The sequence below is a fragment of the Salmo trutta genome, chromosome 32 (assembly GCF_901001165.1).
Source record: "Salmo trutta chromosome 32, fSalTru1.1, whole genome shotgun sequence".
NCBI classification, from domain to species: Eukaryota; Metazoa; Chordata; class Actinopteri; order Salmoniformes; family Salmonidae; genus Salmo; species Salmo trutta.
Window position 1 is genome coordinate 20,556,300 of NC_042988.1, and position 14,012 is coordinate 20,570,311.

The window sequence follows — 14,012 nt, forward strand, 5'->3', positions numbered from 1 at the left end:
TACATTTTCTTCATATCCTGTTTCTTTAGACCTGTCTAAAATACATAATGGATTTATTGTGAATGTGTTGGCTATGGATTTATTAGACTTTTTAAAATGTAGATGTTCCAAAGGTCTGCATCAGTGACTTGTAGACTATGTGTGGAAGCCAGGAGATGCTGAATGTGTTTATGTTAATTAACGGTCAATTTCCGTGAGACCGGCAGTTATTTGCTTGACATTCACCAGCTGACAAAATTTCATGACCGCCACCACCCTAGTAATCACTGAAGTCTCAGTCTCGGTATGTGGTCAGTTTGGTGTCTGTCTTCGCTATAGGGCTTCACGGCTTTCTCGGAACCAGTCAATACCTGACCCTGCTAATTCAGTCATTGAAGTGGATCTCTTTGGGGGCAGAGGTGTTTAATTACTGGCTTTCACAGTGTTCAGGCTGGCTCATCCTGTCCTTCACATCTGTCAGGGAATTGAAAATTAAAATGTTTCTCAGACGTAACCCTAGACTACAGGAGAGTGAATACACAACTATTCCATGATCTTATAGAGAGTCATATCACTCATCACAGGAGACTACAATCAACAGGCATATTAAATTACATTTGTGTGCATGCGTGTGTGTACAAGTTGAAGTTTCTGTGTATCTACAGGAATCTGCTGTGGGCTATTTTGACACTCTCCATCCGTCATTCTGAAAAGCTGACATCAACCTAAAGGTAGGAAACTGGTTGTAATTTAAAGACCAGTGAAAAGACCTTGGGGGAGATGTCTAGAAACAATACATTTCTGATGCCCAAACATAAAGAAATACACTTTGATTTAATGACCGATGAGAGACCTCCCAGCATCAATCACGTGGGGACAGTCCATGAGGTGACCTCTGCATTTTACTGCTGAATTCTGAACGTTTCACCAGTCGTTAAAGAAGGGATTCTTTACATAAATCATCCTCACAGCGATCAGAGGTCAACACTTATGTAAATTGCAGAGCATGATTGAGGAGAGTTTGATCAGCTGCTTCATTAGTTGAACATGAATAAATGAAGAGCAGTAATAATTTTCCTCATTATGTTCACTCTCGGGTCAGGGCTCTATCATATCATATCAGAGCTGTTTACATGAAGTGTCTGATTGATATTGAATAGGTCTTTGTTTCCATGCATTCCTTCACTCCTATATCCTGGTATTAGACCTGTGGTGTGGCTGGATTGAATGGTGGGATATTTGCACAATCAGGATCTTGGCGGCTTTGGGGCCTTCAAGCTTGACATTCACCGTTGGCGATGATTAATTGTGAACTGGATGGGTGTAAACAGCGGTGTTTAATACAACGCTGTGGTTTTGGGAGAACACTGTCGCCAGGCCAATCAATAGCTGCTCGTTTCTGTCTACAGGCCTATTTACCATGTGATTTATCACCAAGTATTTTTGGGAGCCAGTGCCGCCTGATGGGTTGGTATTGACTGTAGGTTGGTAATCTCGTTCCCAGACACTCCCACACAAATGTGCGTAGAGTCTGGTGGACCAGTGCGTCAAACTTGGCCAAAACATAGAGCTGGGAGAAACTCCTGGCACATAGGCATTGGCTTAATCTACCTAATCTACCAACCAATCATCTCCCACAACATCTTCCCCCTAACCCTCCCCCGTACGCTAGTACACCACAAGCACAGAGCACCACAAGCACACCACACCACAAGCACATGTGATTCGCTAAAATGAAATGATGACAAATACTTTGCCATAGAATCACTTGCATATAATTCTATGGTCACTCCCACTAAGGCCAACTTTGAGTGGTTGATATCCCAGGCTTATATGTGCTGTGCGCAATAGCCTGGGGATGAGGTTAGTAGGTTGGTAACACAGCATCTGCTAATGTCACGTCTGTAAGTGCTGTAATCTCAGCAGGCTTTTGCTCAGTCACACTCCACAGTGTGAGGGAAGAGAAGTTAGCTGGTGAGAAGTGCTGGCACCCACCAGGAGTGAAAAGCTGCATCAGATAAGACCTCCTGCTGGGAGAGTCTACAGCACCAGCTCCATCTGTTCTCCCTTCTGGTTCGCTCCTCCCCAAATAGAAAGTCTCGCCAAGTCTTATATTTAACTTTCCTTCACTTCCCCACCGCCCTCTCTTGTCTCCTCCCTCTTTCCTCCTCTCCTGCAGGGTACCACCACAGCCTGCCGTCCTCGCCGTACTCCTCCGGGCCCGAAGGTCAAAGGTTACCTCCATCCGGAACTTTGTCATCAGAGTTCCTGAACCATGGTGTGCCGGTGAAGATCCTGTTGCTGGTGTGCAACGCCGCCTGGAATGCCCAGCAGGCTGTCAGGTTAGGTGACCGTTTCAAACACACTCTGGGGTCTAAGGGGCGGTTGGTGTTGTTCACCTCTTCATACTGTCACTCAGAAGTGAAAGAGAAAGTTACAGTTACAACATAAGGTCATGATTCATTTCTAAATATAGACTTTTCATTAGACTTTGGGCCAGCAGGAAAAGACCTCACAACTTTAATGTCGATGGGGAAATATGCAGCACAGAAAGGCCTCTACTATCTCATGTGACAGTTGAATGAGCCACAGTCAATGAGTCACAGCCTCTGAGAGTTTCTTGTCAATCTAATTGAGAGGCGAGTCTCCAACTGAATGGTTGTGAAGTTTGACATCTGACACGATGGAGTAATCCATCAGACATCCAGCCCGACAGCAGGGAGGGATCGATACTCGCTCAGGAGACCTCACAGAGTCGGCCATGAGAAATCCAATCCCATCCAGAAGGCTTAGTGTCTCTCAGCATTCTCCCATACTTCAACATTGCTGATTAACCCTCCCACTGGGCACACACTGGTGTCAGATGTCAAACTTCACAACCAATCAACGTTGTTTCAACGTAATTTGTCAACGTATTGTGATGTGGAATCAACTTGGAAAATACATTGGATTTGAAAAAAGTAATTAACCAGTACTGTTTTCATCTCATTTCAACCAGAGTTGTAAACATAAAAACGTGTGTAAAACTTCAATTTAAAGGAAAGGTTCACCCATTTTGAATGTTATATTGTTTTTGTGCATCCCTGAGTGATGTTCTATCAATTCCCTCAGTCCTTTCATGTTTTCATGTGTATCTGAGTTATTGGCGTTCAAGCAGGCAGAAATCCGTCCGGTATGACGAAGCACTGTGATAAAGTCACTCTTACTACACTGGAATAGGACTTTTAGATCGTGAAAACGTCTATCATACATGTTAGATTTCATTACTGGCCGATGTCATAATTCGGGAGGATGTCTTCTCTTAAATGAGCCATTGGTCTTCCCTGTGGCTCAGTTGGTAGAGTGTGGTGTTTGCAATGCCAGCCTGGTGTGTGCAACGCCAGGGTTGTGGGTTCAATTCACACGGGGGGCCAGTACAAAAAAATATATATGCATGAAATGTATGCATTCACTACTGTAAGTTGCTCTGGATAAGAGCTTCTGTGTAAATGGTTATATTTTTGCAATATTCCTACCTCGAGAAATGTTTTATTTAACAGAGGGTCTAGCCCATTTTTCCTATTTGTCTGCCTCTTTAATCCAGGGTGCATTGCATGGTGCCGTTGCCAGAGATATGAAAGAAAGGAGATAGGAATCCAATGAATGAAGGAACATATATCGCCCCACCCAGCAGATTGTCGACCATTCGCGTTCACGTTGTCATGCTGTGTCACACGGTTGCTAAGCTAATCGTCACGCAATCCCTTCTCAGAGTCAGTGAATATGTCGAGAAACGTGCCTATTTTCATCTAAAGTACGTAATGTCACGATTCCAAAGCTATACGATATTACAGGTAGCAAGTTAATTATCTCACATCTTTGGAAAAGATTTGTAATGTTGTACTTCTTGTTGACGAAATTAGTGCTAGTGTTGGTTTTTGAGCTATCGCTCAATAGACTCCCATTCACTCCTTGAAGGAGAGCGGTCCTTGTCCCAGAATCGCCCAGAATGCACCAGCCTGTACCGTAGACATATAGCATGGGCAACGTTTCCCATCTCCTCAAAAGTATATCTGCCGTTGAGAATGTCAGATTCCACTCTGTGGCACATCGATCTACAGGTTGAACATGTTGAGATTTTTAGGCAGATTTTTATTTTACAGCTAACTAGCTACTTCACATGCTGATATTGTCTTTGGTATTATTGTGTGTAGCTATGTTTGCTTGCTTGCTAGCCAGCCAGCCCATAAAGAGAGCATTGCATGTGGATTTTGTAGTCGATTTGAGCTGCAACAGATTTCCACAACGATTTTCCATTTTGTTGCCAACTTTATTATAACGCCAAAATGAAACATTCGTTCACAAAAAAAATATTATTCTTACATATTAGTGTTAATTAACACTGTAAATTAAAATGAATGAATGGTTTTGGGTGGATTTTTCCTTTAAATACCTTGTCTAACAGGTTGTTACATTAATCTAATTTCAACATAATCATAGGAACTATGTATACTTTGAAATTGCATTAATTCCACATAGAAACATAAAATAAATTATCCCATATTCAATAACTACTGAGTGTACAAAACCCCTGCTCTTTCCATGACTAAAGCCCTATTCGACGGGATACGTTTTACTGGAGGAGCTCAGGTAATGTAATTATGTGCACAAGCACAAATCACCACTTCTGCAATTTTAGTCGCGTCCGAATCTGCCATGTCAGTAATTTTTACTTGGCAGGAAGGTTATTATCCCTGCCCTAAAAACCCACTGCAAACTCCAAGGTCCTCTAATAATACTTATCTCGTGCTAATCGTGTTTAGCATGTGCTGCACCAATTTAGCAGGTGTTGCACCCATTTTGGGTAAGAACATGGGAACAAATTGATGCTTAAAACAATGTGCTATACACGTAACCTACAGATGAATGATCTGTTTTTTGATATTAACCTTCATAGCGCCAATAGTTCTCTTTTAAAAGATGAAGTGGACGATATTGTGCCAATTAATTGATAAATTGCCAAATACGTATGCATTATTATTTTGACTTTCTCCGAACTGAAGGCCATTCATTAGGCCAATATTAGGCTACCCCTAGACATTTGAAATATCTTCAGCCCTAGAAGAGCCTCCAGGCTTCTGTCATAACGGTCAATTGTGAATGAGGAAAAAAGTATTACAGGGGCAGTTTGGTAAAACTAATCTGGTCAGAATAGTCCACTAGAAAAACGGACATGCTGGGGTAATTATTACATAACCGACATTCTATAGTAATACTAGTCCCGTGCAAATAGGGCTATAGACTGACCAGGTGAATCCAGGTGAAAGCTATGATCCCTTATTGATGTCACCTGTTAAATCAAATTCAATCAGTGTAAATGAAGGGGAGGAGACAGGTTAAAGAAGATTTTTAAGCCTTGAGACAATTGAGACATGGATTGTGTATGTGGCAAGACAAAATATTTTATTGCCTTTGAACGGAGTATGGTAGTAGATGCCAGGTGTACTGGTTTGAGTGTTTCAAGAACTTCAATGCTGCTGGGTTTTTCACACTCAACAGTTTTCCGTGTGTATCAAGAATGGTCCATCCAACTGTGGGAAGCATTGGAGTCAACATGGGCCAGCATCCCCGTGGAACGCTTTCTACACCTTGTAGAGTCAATGCTCTGACGAATTGAGGCTGTTCTGGAGGCAAAAGGATGTGAAACTCAATATTAGGAAGGTGTTCCGAATGTTTTGTACGCTTGGGTGGTTGAAATTATGTTGACTTTCATGTTTGATTAGACATATTTTATTTGACCTTGTTTCAATGTTGATAGTAAAATGGTATGTTTGAATCAACGTCATTGTTTCAACGTCATGTTATCGACCTAAATAAAGAGGTATATTGAAATAAAATGTGACGCCACAGTCCAACAATTTGTGCCTGAACATTGACTCTTACTTGTATATGAGGGCTGATTTAGTCATATTCTTCAACTTAGAATTTTGGTTGAGATGGAGACGTGAATCCAACATTTTAATAACTTTTTTTTTTTAAATCCTTCATATACAAGACCGTATCCAAAGGTAAAAGTGTTTTATTATTATCATGAATTTGGAAACCTATTTACAGGGCTAATGGTAACTACTTCTAAACCTCCCATAATCCAATCAACCATGGATGAATGATAGTATATCTAGCTACACGTTGAAATGATGGTGTCCTTTGTTGGGCAAATCAGATGTCAATGTAGCCGACAAACCCAACCTCACTCTGAATTTACTTTCACATACAGCTTGGGTATGAGAAATTAGAGTTACTTTCAACTATTCTATGTTATTTAGGTAGTCTACACAAAGGAGTATGAAAGCTGATCAATGTCTAAATGTGTTGACATGATAGCTCAGCTGAAACAAACACAGCTTGTTTCCCAAACTTAGCAGGGTACATAGAGGTAGGCAAATGGATGGTGGACTTGATCTCACTGATATTGAAACAATATCAAATAAAATATGTCTAATCAAATCTAAAATTTAACATAATTTCATTATAGCAAGAAAAAAACTAGAAGTTTCAACGCAATTTCAACGTATACATAGTTCTGATGATTATGTTGAAATTAGATTGATGTAAGTACTTGTTAGTCAAGTTAAGTCAATGTATTTAAGTTGAAGTCTTACCCTAATTTCAATGGTTAACGCTGGTTGAAATGAGATGAAAAGAGTACTGGTTGATTACTTTTTAAAAATGTATTTCCATGTTTATTCCACGTCACAACACGTTGAAAAATTACCTTGAAACAATGTTGATTCAACCAGTGTGTGCCCAAGTGGGCTCAGACCTGTCTCTGTCTCATCAGGTGAAGGGTGAAGATATTTGTGTGCCGAGAAAATGACATGTGGAGATTGTATTCTTTGTCTTTCTCTTATTGTTCTACAGGGAATAGGTTTTGCAGGTACATTCCTCTAACAAGCACAGTGTGAAATTTCCATTTCAGTGTCATTGCTTTGTTTAACCTTCAACTCCAAGATCTTCTTGATGAATCTAATTAGTATAATAAAAAATGAGTTTAAACTAGAGATATCAGTCATTTTGCATTGGATGCGTCTCAATCCACCGCATCCGCCGGTGTCACACTTCCGCATCTGCAGTGAAAGGTAACAGCTCTAGAGCGAAAATCACAAAATCGTCTGTAGCGTCCGAACAAAACATGAGACTTTCACGAACACGATGGTGTCCGTTCTGCTCTACGACCCCTACACGTGTCTTGGAAGTCATCTGAAGTCGGTACAGCCCATTTGACAACTTCTGTCTGTAGCGTCCGAGCAGTTTGGTGGTCTACACACTAATATGACCCCTCTTTCGAAAGCTGAGACTCTCACGTGCGTGTCAGTTGCCCACAACAAGAGTCGTCTGAAAGTCTCCCGGTACCAGTTGAAACAAATTATGGAATTACAGTATATATGGAGACTGTTTAGTGCCAAAAAAAAGGGGTTAAATACCTATCAAAAATGTTGGGGCAGACATTTCCGAATGTGGGCACTATCTGTTGTTCCAAGTAGTGAATCTGTTATTCAAAGTGTTTGTATGGGCTAATAGCAGTAGGGCCAAATAAAATTCTAAATCAAATAGCTAAATTATCCTTGGTATGACCTTCTTAAAACAATTCCATATAACTAAAAGAGCTAAGAGTTGCTGTCTAATCCATATCTTCTCTGGACACGGCATGCTTTAGATGTGAGTTCCTCGCTGAGATCGTTCAAAGCCAGATTGCTAGACATTATAGTCTGAAATCCAGTCCTGTTTGTAGCAGGCCACCTCACCCATATTGATTTTATGTATTTTGCATTTGCTTAGATGTTTCTTTCCTAGTGATCCCATCATTATGCACAGTGTGGAACAGGACAAACAAATCATAATGTGACCCATATTGATGCTGAGTCTTATTTCCACGCAGACAAACTGCCTGTTGAGGAGAGAGATGCGATGCGGATCAGTGGGAATTCTGACACATTTCATAGTCTCCATTGGATGATCTTATCACAAGTGTCAGATGTTTTTTGGATCAAATAACTTTCTCATTTGTTTTGGTCTGACAGATGAAAATAAATCTGACTCTGCCATAAGCGTGAAATTATTATTAAGAGATATGAGCTCTGCATTATTTTTGCAATTCATTCCAAAGACTGTGCAGCTAGAAAATGTGGTTCCTTGGAAGTTGTGGGTTAGTGAACGTATGTTTTTGGTTTCACAATGGTTGTGGGGACAAAGCCATACGTTTTGTAACTGGTAGAAAGGAATGTTTTTTCAACGTTCTGAGAACAGAAGGGAACATTTCGCCTGTTCTGAGAACGTTTATTTTTAGGTTGCAGGGAGGTTCTGAGAATTTTTTACTCTTGTTCCTTGAATGTTTTCCTGGGAGGTTTTATTAACGCTCTGAGAACAGAAATTCTGTTATTTTGAGGTTTTTGAATAACTTCCTTTCAAACTTTCAGAAATACTCCTCAGTTTCATCAGCTGTCTGGGTGGCTGTTCACAGACAATCCCACAGGTGAAGAAGCTGGATGTGGAGGTCCTGGTCTGGCGTGGTTACACGTGGTCTGTGGTTGTGAGGCTGGTTGGACATACTGTCAAATTCTCTAAAATGATGTTGGAGGTGGCTTATGGTAGAGAAATTAACATTCAATTCTCTGGCAACAACTCTGGTGGACATTCCTGCAGTCAGCATGCCAATTGCACACTCCCTCAAAGCTTGAGACATCTGTGGCATTGTGTTGTGTGACACAATTGCGCATTTTAGAGTGGCCTTTGTGCAGCTGTGTAATGATCATGCTGTTTAATCAGCTTCTTGATATGCCACACCTGTCAGGCGAATGGATTAATTTAGAAAAGGATAAATGTTCACTAACAGGGATGTAAACAAATATGTTCACAAAATTTGAGAGAAATAAGCTTTTTGTCCGTATGCAATGTTTGCAATGCTTTTTGTCCGTATGCAATGCCAACATGCCATGTTTTTTTACGCATACAAAATAAAAACTGTTCATTTTAGTCTATTCAAACATACCCAATTTCATATGAAACAAGCACTCATTATGATCAGGTGTGGCCAATTAGTGGGCGCGGCCAAAGCACCTGAACATACTTAACAAGATAGAGGATAGAGTTTTGTTAATGCTGAGAACAGAATGTATATGTTTTTAAATAACGTTCTTAAAAAGTTCTCTTCACGTTACTAACGTTTTCTTGTGGTTTTTATGGAAAGTTTTTGTAACCCCCCCTCTGAAAAATGTGAGAACATGACTTTAAATAGAACCATGATGAAACCTGTAGGAAACGTTACGCTAAAGTACTGAAATTCCCACAGAAGAACATTGTTTCTTAACATTCTTGGAACAATTAGAGAACATGACTTCAGATAGAACCATGGTGAAACGTTATGCTGAAGTACTTTGTTTTTTAACGTTCTCTGAACTATTTGAGAATATTCCCAATGACAAACCAGTTGGACAATGTTCCTACAGTAGAACATTACCAAAATTGAAATTAAATGTAAACATGAACTTTTAGGAAACGTTCTGTTAACGTAATGAAATACCAAGAAAATAAAGTTTTGTCAGGTCACTTAAATGTGCTGAGAATGTTCCAAAGCCAAGCAACAATCCTGTACCTTTCCCAGAAAGTTGTGGGAAGGTTGTATACAAAATAACCATAGAACAACCTGGCTCTCGCCAAGCTTTAAGAAACATATGGTTCTCAGAACATTATGTGCTAGCTGGTTGGGGTCTGTTTTAGGCTCTTGCCCTGAGATGAACCCAAATCATTCCATTTTGACCTGTGTAGTCTTTATAATTTATGCACCCTCTTAAAGCAGTGTGTGATACTCTTAGTTAATCAGGGGTTAGTTATCATGACGATTCATTTCTTCAGAAAATATTTGTGAAATTGTCCTCTGAAAAAGTCTGTCTCAATGGAGCTAATTCTGTGTATTTCTGTAGTATGTCTTTGGATTGTTATCGCACCACTACCCCAGCTACGCTCCATTCTGCTGCCTTGGTGTTGACGTTGGCAGGCTTGGCCATGCACTAGTCCTCACAGCTGCCTTTGTTCTAGATGGATGATCCCACACAAAACTATCAGAGCGATCATCTGACGATCAACACTCACATCTTAAATCCATCAGTCTGAGTGATGCCCACCAGCAGCCCAGTGGACAATCTGTTCCTTGCTGTCTTCTCTGTGTACATTAAGACAAATAAAGCACAACGGTGCTTCAGAGACAACTCACAAGACTGCTGTAGTAGCTCAAGACTTTACAAGGCTACTGCTAAAACGGTGCCTCGGAGGCACCATAGACTGTGTGGGGATCATTGTGGGATGAACATGGACATGTCTGTAAGCCAATTTAACATACTTCCAATCTTCCAATCATTCTCAGGTGAAGAGAGAGGGGTAGTACTGTGTACCAGGGCCTGCCATAGAGAGAGGGCTTGACAAGACTATGGGCCGATGATCTGAACAGCATACTAAGTCCTGGAAATAAAGGAACAAACACCTCAAAGCACAGAAAATGAAAGCTTTTTTTGTGTTGTCTCTCTTTATTCCCTGGTTGTTGCAGCTGTTGCTCATAGTGACCATGGAATGTGGGTCTGCAATTACAGAACAATCCGTGGAAAGTACAGTATGTTGAATGGAGGACAATGACATTAATGGTAACAATGATGAACGGTGTTTGCGATAACTTAATGTACCTTGAGTATCTACATGTTTTCCATGAGTTAATGGGACAACCCTTCATGAAACTATGATGAGTATTGAATAAAAACAGAATCAATATTTTACTTTAAGAGTCAGATGAGAAATACATTTTGATAGGGTTCGTGCACTTTCACATAGACCTAATCAAGCAAAAATTTGTAGTGAAGGCCAGAGAAATATTTGCGAAATATTCACAAAATATTCAGCTCTGGGTTTTGTTTCCTGCCAGATCGACGTACACTGAGGAAAACATTTCATCTTCATTTGATAGATCATTGAGATGCAACCTGATTAACCCTGTGACGAATCCTCACCGTGGTGTTCTCTCAGTTATGTGTGTGAGCCTCAGCCTCTCCCAGTTAGAGATGAGGAGTTTATGACAGAGACATGGCCTCAATCTGAGGTGCCGTTTAATGAAGGCATCATGTGATCCTTCAGCTCTGATGCAGGGCCATGCCTGTGCTATTGTTATAATGTATAATTATCTCTGTGTGTCTCATATAGATACAGTGTAATGAGAGCTCTGGTATAATGGTGATTATATAGGTGGAGCGTCATCCGTGACGATAGGTGAAGGGGGCCTGAAGACTAGTAAGAAACCAGCGACCTAAGCAGGGCTAGTGTGGTTCTGCCTATATGACAGTGTTAGAAGTGAATGCAGGATGTGTACTGTACTCTATTCTTTCACTCACTGTACATTGATTAAACATTTGGGTTAATGAAATGTTAGTTGACCACAAACATGCTCATCATTGAAATTCATTTTTTTGATCAGTTCACTTCACGTATCCCATTGATAACTGTCTAAGATTCTCTCTCTTCTGACTGAATGGTCATCATGTGTTCCCATCTGCTCCTCAGGTTTGGACCTCCGTTCCTGATGAGGGAGGACCGCTCCATCTCCTGGGACCAGCTGCAGCAGAGCATCCTCAGCAAGCTCTACTACCTGATGATCAACGGAGCACAGGCCCAGGTACAACACTGGAAGACCATAGCTGACACACAGCTAATGGCTCAGTGACTCTCCAACCCTAACCTCTAACCCTGGGCTAGTGTGTTTTCTGCCTGTCATATCTCTCTATGCCTTGTCTTCTAGTACAGTATGGGCTACCTCTTGAGTATAAAAAAAAACACCTAACCAAAACTACATTACGGTATGTTCATATACAGTCAGATTCGAAATTATTGACCCCCTTGATAAAGATGAGCAAAAATGACTGTATAAAATAAATAATTCAAATACTGAGCTATATTGTATGCTACATTTTTTTATTATATTATTTTATACTAATACAATTGCTTTTAAAAAATATATTTTGTCTAACAGGTAATATATTTTTTCTCAAAATGTTAGGCGTCAAAATTATTGACACCCCTGTTTTCAATACCTTTCAATTCCTCACCTTGCGAGGATAACGGCACTGAGCCTTCTATGAGTTGGAGAATACATTGGGAGGGATCTTAGACCATTCCTCCATACAGAATTCATTTGGATCCTTAATAACCTTTGTCTGCGCTTATGGACTGCCCTCTTGAATTTAAACCACAGGTTGGGTTTCAAGTCTGGAGACTGAGATGGCCATTACAAAATATTGATTTTGTGGCCAATTAATTTCTTTGTGGATTTTGATGTGTGCTTGGGGTTATTGTCTTGCTGGAAGATCCAAACCAAGTGGCTTGTTTGCACTGTCTCCACCTTTGTTGGGGCAACCACAGAACATTGGACAAACATGTAATGATACAAATGCAGACAAAACAGTCTGCTTAGATGCACCCAGCTGTATGACCTCTGATTGCGGTTCAGCGCAGCATAGCATGATGTTAATCATGTCGCCAAACAGCTTTCCAGTTAGTGTCTGACTCTGTCAGGCGGCTGCATGGCCACCAGACTGTCTGTCTGTCTGTCTGTCTGTCTGTCTGTCTGTCTGTCTGTCTGTCTGTCTGTCTGTCTGTCTGTCTGTCTGTCTGTCTGTTTGCTAAAGGCTCCTGATGCAGGCGGCTGCATGGCCACCAGACTGCATGTCTGTCTGTCTGTTTGTCTGTCTGTCTGTTTGCTAAAGGCTCCTGATGTTTTAGGGAGAGAAAAAAATGACAGGTTAGCATTCTGTGAAGAGAGATGGAGAGACAGAGATGCCATGAAGGAAGAGTGAGAGTGTTAAACTCTCAGTAATTCTCTGTATTGGATTTATCCTGTCCTTTTTTAAACCTCCAGTTGGCTATTTAATTAAAGCCTAGCTTACAAAATCAGTGTAAGGAGCCTACCTCAGCCAAGAGAGAGACACTCCAAATGGATGTTTTGACAAAAAAAATACAGATATGCGTCAACCTGCGTTTATGGCAGCAATCACTTACTTTCAAAAGTGGATTTTCTACACTTATCTAATTTTAGACCACAGCAATGGAGTCCAATAGCAGCAGAGTGGCAGTAAGCCAGTCAGTCTGCATCATTGGATCCTGATGTTGCCTCTCCGTTGCCTGACATCTCAGTCAGCATGGAGCTGCTCACTAGGGTAGACAGGGTGACATGCTACGTATGCTACGCTAACCATTCAGATGACATGGTGCTGGTGACTGTGTATAATTAGAGAATAACAGCACCCCTCCTTGAGCAGGCTGTGGCTCAGACTCACAGCTGTAATTCATGACACTACATGATGTCCTCACAGTGACACACTCTGTGAGGATGGGGAACTGATGAGATGTAATTGAAGATGCAATACGGGAGATGAGGAGATTTGTAAATGTGGAATGGAGAATGGATATTTGTCACACAGAGACAGACCATGTTACACAGTCACAGACAGATGATGTTATGGTAATATGTGAGGGATTAGGCAGAAATCCTTCAGTGCTTAGATTGTAATGGGAAAGCATTAGAACATTATTCTCACGTGTAAATAGTGTTGCTATCTACCAAATCATAATGTTCTCTTAACACAAGCAGTAATTAACCCAGGTAGATTTAAGAATGAAAGAAACTGAAAGCAATGATTTTCTCTTGGAATGCGTGTGCTACTATAACAACTCTTGTCTAATTCGGTATTGTTTGGTCTCCTCTTGCCTCATGCAGTGTTCTGTCTGAGACAGGTAGAAGCTCAGAGGTGTAGTGTTGTGTGGTGTTGAGTTTTAGCTGTGTTTTTCTTCCTACCTACCCAGCAGTCATTCTGACAGGGTATGACATTACTCAGAGCCAGACCAAACCTAGGTGCTTATTTGTTCATTTTCCCTCTCACTTACTCATACCTTCTCACACACCTGTAACACACACCTGAGCTGAGCCTCTTTCTGCTTCACACACACCAGTGCTTTTCACA

At 40.9% G+C, this 14,012-nt stretch overlaps 1 protein-coding gene across 2 annotated transcripts in view; it reads left to right on the top strand.

Annotated features, from left to right (window-relative positions):
* LOC115171375 (ubiquitin carboxyl-terminal hydrolase 43) overlaps positions 1-14,012 on the top strand; it is a 97,163-nt gene that overhangs the window by 65,246 nt on the left and 17,905 nt on the right. For both annotated transcript variants that reach the window (XM_029728123.1, XM_029728125.1), the window contains 2 exons: positions 2,159-2,321; positions 11,560-11,671. In XM_029728123.1, coding sequence (XP_029583983.1) covers positions 2,159-2,321; positions 11,560-11,671 — 275 coding nt within the window. The remainder of the gene's footprint in view (positions 1-2,158; positions 2,322-11,559; positions 11,672-14,012) is intronic.